This window comes from Austrofundulus limnaeus, unplaced genomic scaffold, assembly GCF_001266775.1.
Source record: "Austrofundulus limnaeus strain Quisiro unplaced genomic scaffold, Austrofundulus_limnaeus-1.0 Scaffold1519, whole genome shotgun sequence".
NCBI lineage: Eukaryota > Metazoa > Chordata > Actinopteri > Cyprinodontiformes > Rivulidae > Austrofundulus > Austrofundulus limnaeus.
The window spans coordinates 12414-20921 of NW_013953921.1; the positions used below are offsets into that span (position 1 = coordinate 12414).

At 39.1% G+C, this 8508-nt stretch overlaps 1 protein-coding gene across 1 annotated transcript in view; it reads left to right on the top strand.

The window, feature by feature from the left end:
- The window catches only part of adipor2 (adiponectin receptor 2), a gene marked incomplete at its 3' end in the record, with an annotated part of 13960 nt that extends 8831 nt beyond the window's left edge, over positions 1-5129 (top strand). Inside the window, 6 exon segments of the mRNA XM_014032719.1 lie at positions 2883-3059; positions 3279-3450; positions 4102-4288; positions 4367-4554; positions 4731-4924; positions 5012-5129. Coding sequence (XP_013888173.1) covers positions 2883-3059; positions 3279-3450; positions 4102-4288; positions 4367-4554; positions 4731-4924; positions 5012-5129 — 1036 coding nt within the window.
- Positions 5130-8508: the final 3379 nt, after the last annotated feature.

The window sequence follows — 8508 nt, forward strand, 5'->3', positions numbered from 1 at the left end:
TGTGTGTGTGTGTGTGTGTGTGTGTGTGTGTGTGTGTAAAACATGCTGTTTTTAAGAACCACGGCTTCTTCTCTAAATGGAGAATTGTTCACATGTGAGTCACATGTTGACTCTCTGTGTTCAGGGTTTGGTTCAGTCCGTGCAGAAGTTTTGAGCTGTTCTGACGGCTGTTTCCTGGATCCCCCCCTCTGTGCTCCACCCTCACTCCATGATTTTTTAATCTCACATCACTGAGCTCTTCAAAGCTAAACATGGAGATGAGTTAGTCGTCGGGTAAAACTTTACAAGCCAGAACTTCTTCGTATTAATGAGTCTGATGGGAGTTTTGAGTGTAACATTAGAGAAACCTGTTATTTTTTTGACTCTTTAAGGTGAAACCACCTCACCTGCTCTTCAGTAGACGAGCCTGTCGAGGGATTTCCTCTTGTGCTGCATCTGTTTTATCAAACAAGACAAAGTTCTGAACTTCTTGCAGTAAAAGTCATCAATCATGCATTATATTCTTATTTCTAATCGTTAATACAGAATTCACTTTAAAAACTRATCTCATATCTTTCAGAAAACTTTATTTTTATTTCCAGGTTCAGGCTGAGTAACTGTAGTTTATCATCCATACATCYATTTAATTCAGAATAATAAATTAACAGTGTAGCTATTCCTTGGAGGAATGCATTTCCTCTGCTGCCTTTTATGCCAGAGTCAAAGATCATCTTGTTGAGAAAKGTTTTGGTCAAACCTTGAAACTTGTGCATTAATGCATCACCACAGGGCTGTTCAACAGGGGGCCACAGTTACTGCAGGTCAGCAGCTCAGGGGTCAGACATCCAGCAATTATTATTATATAAATAAACCAAGTATTACAAAGATCTGTTACCTCTGAAATAGTTAATTTTGCTGCATTTAATCATGAATACAACATACACAACTCTTTTAAAGTAGTGATAATTAAACAGCATCAAAAACAAAAAAAAGAACACATTTTGCCTCCTATTTGACAAACATTATTTTGACATCTCTGACTTMCCAAATTTTTAAACCAATTTTATTTTCACTGTCATAGTTTTATCTTCAACTGCTTGTAGTTTTAACTGTCTRGAGTGTTATAAAGATGTTTTTTACCAGCTTCTAGCCAAGATTCTGATGTTTCTGTAGATAACAAACATGTCTATGTTTAACTACAAAAAAAACCTCACAGTAATTAAAGCAGAAAACAGGGGTTTGGCTTTAAGAGATGAATGAAACAATTGGCGGGCCGAACTTTGGTCACTTACGGGCCAGATGTGGCCCGCGGGCTGCCAGTTGACTAGCCCTGCATTAACACAAGATATCATGCTGACGTCAAATTTGAGCCCAATATAACAGACACATGCACACACTCCTGCTGTTGCCTGGCATCTTTAAAAAATAAARCGGTTCACCTTCTGTCTTCAACGTGTCGTGTCAAACTGATTATTCTGAATCATGCAGTTAAACCCTTGGGTGTGCCTGCAGATCACTGATAAAGCCTGTTTTTGTTACACGAGTCTCACTTTTTACTCCTCTAGTGTAGAAAATGTGTTTGACACTTAGTTTTCTTCTATTTAACACATAAATATTGCTGCGGCTGGATGTTTACACGTCATCTGACGGTTCTCAGAAAGCACCGCCTGCTCTCATTGGTCAGCTCCGATCAGACACTCCCAACAATCAGCCGAGCACACGCCCGAGTGTGAGCTCAGCCATCAACGTCTGAAAAAATCCCAGGAAAAGAGTCCTGGGCGTCCGTCAGAAGCGGATCGTTCAGCAGCTCGGGTAATGATGGAGTCTTCCCAGAAGTGTGGGATTATATCTCTGGCTGCAGATGAGCGCACTTCCACACCAGGAGAAATCTGACTCCTTGACCTTTGCTCTGATGACTCGCCGGAGTCTCAGCAGCTGAAGTTCAGACCAGCTGCTGGTTCACAGCAGAGAGAGGCTGAATAAGCTCCGAAACAGCTTTCAGCATGGGCTCACGTTTACTTTTTCTGTATTTTCACGCTCATTTTACCTGATTCTGTCTGCTTCAACAAGATGTTTTATGTTTTTAGAAATAAAAATACATCTTGTGGTTTTCCACCTGAATCAAACATCACWGTTTCAGTCCGTGTGCAGCCTCAGGTGTGTCATGATCATGTTTTATGTCTCTCACTCATCAGCTGCAACAGCAATTAGGTTAGCTTAAATTCACATGAACTGTTTTTTTTATATGTGACCCATCATGTAGAAATGAATTTGATCAAAATGACCTCATCAAGATGGTACCTGAATCATCCTGATATCAAACAGAACCAGAGATTTTAATTAATTTGTCTTATTAGTTACAAAAATACATTATTATTTGGTCTGAATCCTAATTTTCTGTCATTTTTATGAGGATTGTTTCATTTCATTATGAAGAGGAAATCTCAAATAGTATTTGAATATTGACATTTCCCAGCTGGAAAGAAACAAAAACATTGCCAGCTCACAGGAAAAATCTCACAATTTAAAGGCGTTTTTACTCAAAATCAGGTATTTTGTTACTACTTCTAAAAAAGTGCTTCTTAATTTTTTTTAGGATTATATTTTACACAGTTCATTTAAATGAAACATTGATAAAACATAAGTGTTTTAATCAAAAATAATAATAATTGCCTATTTCTCCTTTATGCCACTTTTAGACTGAATCCTCGTTTCGATGTGATGGGTCATATTTTTTATAAATGTCAGCGTCTGGATKTGTTTTATAAAAAATAAGATCCTTAAAATAGTTTAGAGGAGTTCGTATTGCCTTCTGCCTCCTAAAAGTTGAATTTCTACACATTTATGCATGTTTAAGTGTTGTGGAGGTCTTTCTTTTAACTGTTTGTCCTTTTTTTCTTTAGAATGTTCCAGAGTGTGATGACAAGAGAAGAAAAAATGAAGACGATGACAGAGGAAGCGAGGAGGAGGAGGAGGAGCAGGAGGAGGAGGAGGAAAGCAGCGATGAAGGTTTCATGGGGATGACTCCTCTGCTGCAAGCCCACCACGCCATGGAGAGGGTGGAGGAGTTCGTCCACAAGGTGCAGAAAAAACCACGTTTTTATTACAGCTCTCAGTAAACACTGAGCACAACCATAAAAACACATTGCTTGGTCACGACAGATAATCTCATTTTCACATGAAATTATAAAATCATGAATATATGGTTAAAAAAACCTCGTCCTTCAGGGTTATTTTGACTCAAACAAACGTAAAAGAATCGTTAAGAAAGCAGCTCGTTTTGTTTCCTCACTGATCAGGTGTGGGAGGGCCGGTGGCGCGTCATCCCACACGACGTGCTCCCCGACTGGCTGAAGGACAACGACTTCCTGCTTCACGGCCACAGGCCACCGATGCCTTCGTTCCGCGCCTGCTTCAGGAGCATCTTCAGGATCCACACAGAGACCGGCAACATCTGGACACACCTGCTAGGTGAAGACGCTCACCGTGCACATCTGTGTTTCAAACATGAAGAGCTCATCTTTGTTTGTGTTCGTTTAGAAACTACACTTCCTGTTTCCAACAAAACATAAAAACACCACAAAGCAAAACGGCTGGTGCGAAGACTTCAAAACAAAACACAAAAAGACAAAAAAAACACTCAAATATTACGTTTAAGACAACTGATTTTTTACGTTTTTCATGTGCAAAAAGCACAAATATGACAAACATTTAGGTTGGCCTGTTTCTAATCTGCTTACTATTAAAATTAAATCAGACTGTTGCGACTCAAGCTGTTGAGTAACAAAACCATGTCTGAAATAACTCAAACCAGACGTTTTACTTTGCATAAGAAGAAGTGTTGAAAGCTGGGCAGCAGAACATCCAGAGAACACGTGATTGTTGGGTTTGAAGCTAAAGTTAGTGCGTTACAAATCTGATTTAAAAAGCTGATTTGATTTAGTGTAAACTTTTTTGTTAAACTAAAGCAGCTTTTATTTTGAAATTGACAGAAATGTGGTTTTAAAGCTCTGCTGCCACCCAGTGGTGGGAAGCAGACACTGCACCTAAAATAACCTGGGGTTTTTTCTGCTTGATGAAACGTTGATCCTCGTTGTGTTCCGTCTCTTCTCGCCTCCTCAGGCTGTTTGTTCTTCCTCTGTCTGGGTCTCATGTACATGTTCCGGCCCAACATGTCGTTCGTGGCGCCGGTCCAGGAGAAGGTGGTCATCGGGATGTTCTTCCTCGGAGCCATCCTCTGCCTCTCCTTCTCCTGGCTCTTCCACACGGTCTACTGTCACTCGGAGGGCGTGTCCAGGATCTTCTCCAAGTAAGAAACAAAGGTTTTGTGGGTTCTGCGGTGCTGAGGTGAAAGTCCAGTTAGTGACCTGAGTTTTGTGTCCCTCAGATTGGACTACAGCGGGATCGCCTTCCTGATCATGGGCTCCTTCGTCCCCTGGCTCTACTACTCCTTCTACTGCTCCCCTCAGCCCTGCTTCATCTACCTGATCACCATCAGCGTACTGGGACTGGCGGCCATCTTTGTTTCTCAGTGCGATTTCTTCGCTACGCCGCAGTACAGAGGAGTCAGAGCCGGTAAAATGAGATTTTATCGCCTTTACATGTAGTTTTTATGTTTTTGAATTTGCAAAGAATGATCGTAATCACTTTAAAGGACTTTGATTTTGATGATTTTAATTATTTGTTTTGAGAAAGACAAATCTTAAGTGTGGTTTTGTATTTCCTGATGCTGAGCTCTGCTCTGTGTTCAGGTGTGTTTGTGGGTTTGGGTCTGAGCGGCGTGGTTCCCACCCTGCACTTTGTCATCAGCGAGGGTCTGATCAAAGCCACCACCATCGGTCAGATGGGCTGGCTGTTTCTCATGGCCACGCTCTACATCACCGGCGCCTGCCTGTACGCCGCTCGCATCCCCGAGAGGTTCTTCCCCGGCAAGTGCGACATCTGGGTGAGACTTTTTATTTTYTTTATTTTAATCCTCCTGCYCCTTTTTCCTCTTTACACATCTTAACTCCCACTTCTCTCCCCGCCGTAGTTCCACTCCCACCAGCTGTTCCACATCTTGGTGGTCGCCGGCGCCTTTGTCCATTTTCACGGCGTCTCCAACTTGCAGGAGTTTCGGTACACAGCGGGAGGGGGCTGCACTGACGACGNCCCCCCCCCCGGGTGTGCTGGTTCACGAGGAGGAACTGGTCTGAGTAATACGCACAGAATCTCTCACCATCTCCCAGCTGAAAGGTGCAGGAGCTGGTCCTGCTGTGAGCGGACCGACCAGCAGGGGGCWCTATTAAAACTGACAAGTGGGCTCAGACTCATCCCGTCTTCACTCTGTTCAACTCAACCTCTTTGGGTTCTGTTGCTTTAGCTAAAATTAACTAAATCAGTTTTTGAGACTATTTTTGAATTGAGAAGGGATGCGATTTTTAAAGATCCTCTTCAGTGATTCTCAGAAAAATAATCTGATTTAAGGAAAAAAAAAAAGGCTTTTGGGTGTTTTTGGTGAAAGCTGTTTTTCCAAATCACTTTCAAATGAAARGAGTGAGAAATATCTTCCTTTGCTGATAAGTGTTTGGACCAGGAGAGGGTTTCTTAGTCTCTTTTAAGTAAAAAAACAAACAACAAAAAAAAACTTTTTTATGTAAATAAGATTTCTAAACTTTAAGTTCTAGATTTGTATGAAGTTTATTTTAAAAACTACAGAAATACGTTAAAAAATTTTAGATAACAAACCAATTCTTGAGGCTGTTTGTGCTTCGGCAGCAGGTGGTGGGATTTCTTTTGGAGAGAAAAACCAACAAATGGTATTAAAAGGCAAAACTTGATATTTTATCTTGAATTCTCAGTTTAATTTCTGTTATAAAAACTTCATCCATATTTTAAAATCTGTTTGTTCCTTTCCGGGTAAAGGGTTCGAGTTATATCCWGCAGTCACTGTGTGAGCCGTGGGGAGCACCTGGACACGTCACGTCCATGATGGAGACAAACWTTCACCCTCTCATCCTCACCGTTAGAACCAAACATGCACGTTTTTCTGGTCTGTGGGATGAAAAAAATGGGAGAAAACCCACAGGTGCATGGGGAGAACATGGTATAAAATTTAAGCAATGAGAGAATTTTTGTCTCATTTGTGTCCCAATCCGCAGTTCTAATCTCAAATTAGGCTTAACAGACCAACATTTTAACTATAAAAAAACAAATAATCTTGACATGTTGCTGTTTTTATTTACCCACTTTTCCCCTTAAATGATTTAGTGAAACACATCAAACTTAAGATATTTTTATAAACAAGGCCCCAGTCATATCTAATATTTTATTTTTAAGTAGAAAACCTGAACACAGATGCAGTTTTTAGAAATCCTCCTTGTGTTCAACTCTAGAGTCTCATCCCAACTAAAAAGCGGTAATCTTTCTGGAGAGTATCTTTTTTTTTGTTTTGATTTGTATTTTAATTTATCTACTGCTATATCTCAATGCAAAGCTTTAATTAGTCTCTTTTGCTTTTTCTTTCTTTTTGCATTGTTCCACAGATAATTTACAAGCGTTTCTGTAACAAAAAGGTGATTTCTTAATAAAAAGAATTAAACATTTTCCTTTAAACTCTAGCTTCAGAGTTGAGACTTGACTTGATTAAAACAGGGAAACTTTTCTGAATTTAAACCAAAATCTTCCACCTGACCAGGGAAAAACATCTGAGCTCATCCTAACCTGTGTGTTTGTTTGAAACTCGGGTTTGCCGAGTTCTTAATCAGCGAAAGGTTTGAGCTGCATTCTGTACTGCAAGATTTAAAAAAAAATCTATTTTTATCTATTTTTTCTCATTTTTTTGTTTCTGTTTTATCTATTTTGTATTAATTTATTTCTCTTGCAGAGTGCATAATGTCTTTGGACACCCAGTTTCTTTCTGATGGGAATGCTTTGTTTGCAATAGACCTTTAAATCTGCTGTGTTCTAATAAAATGGTTTTTTGGACAATTTTTCTCCTCTTTTATTTACCAAGTTGCCACATGGAAAAGGATGACAGTGTTTTCAGAAAACAAAACATTTACATAAACTTTAACTATGCAATGGACTGTTTTAAGCTGTGGAGATATAATTGTATATGTACTCGATTTAAATTCGATTTAAATTTTAAATACTGAAAAGTAAAATTAGGCTGAAACCATGCATGTTTTATTTATAGGTGTAGTTTCGTGTTTTGTCCAGCGGGGGGCGCTCTACTTCCTCCGTGTCAGGTTCCCGCACAGCCATCACGCTCACTTCCGTTTCAGCATTAGGTATGGAAATGTTATACAAATGCAAAAAAAAAAAAAAAAAAAAAAAAAATCGCGCTGAATAATTCCAATAAGTTGTAATTTGATTAAGCTCTAAATACAAGCGGTGCTAAAGTTGTTTCTGCGGATTCACGGGTCTTTGGGAAGCCCCCGTCATTCCGTGAGTTAGCCACGCAGCACGTTACTAGCATTTATTAGCCACACGTAAGTTGTAATTATGCTATAGATAATATTATAGTATAAATAATTGTCACTAAAAGTAATGACTAGTAGGAATATTGCTTTTTTGACATGCTTCCGTTCACACGTTTATGTATTTAAATGAAAATGCTAAGCTAATTGCTATGCTACATGCTAGCTCAGCTGAGTAAGGTGAGACATTTAGACTTGATTTTTTTATGTTAAACTATTTTTTTATCAGAAATTATTGCGTTAATTGTAAAAACGAATATGTTAAGTTTATCGCAATTTTTCTTTTATTTTTCTACTGTAAATTAAAAAATACGGAAGCTTCCGTTTCCAGCTTCCGATTCGGGAAACGACTAAAGGGATATTACAACTATTTTTTCACTACCCTGCTCGTGTTTAACCTGCTCTAGCTCAAAAACTACAACACCTACACTCTTCAAATCTGGACTAGATTATTCTACACTAATAGAAGAATATTTAAAAACACGTTTGGGGTTTGGGAAAGCTTTGTCTGATTTGTGAAACTTCAACAAAGTTTGTTTTTCATCGTTTTTTTGCAACTGGACCACATTAGGCCTGGTCCAGCCCAAGAGTCCAGGTGTTGTGGTTTTTGAGCTGGACCAGATCTAATGTGGTCCAGTTGCATGAAAACGATGAAGTTTCCCAAATCCCAAACGTGTTTTTAAATATTCTTCTTTTAGTGTAGAATAATCTAGTCCAGATTTGAAGAGTGTAGGTGTTGTAGTTTTTGAACTGGACCAGATCTAATGTGGTCCAGTTGCATAAAAACAATGTAAAACAAACTTTATTGATTTTTCACAAATCAAAGGTTTCCCAAATCCCAAACGTGTTTTTAAATATTCTTCTTTTAGTGTAGAGTAATCTAGTCCAGATTTGAAGTGTGTAGGTGTTGTAGTTTTTGAGCTAGAGCAGGTTAAACGCGCAAGTTAGTGAAAAATTAGTTGTAATACCCCTTTAGTCACTTCCCGAATCGGAAGCTGGAATCGGAAGCTAACTTCAGCTTTGTGTACTACAGTAGAAATATTGGTTATCTGCACATTACTTAAGTAAT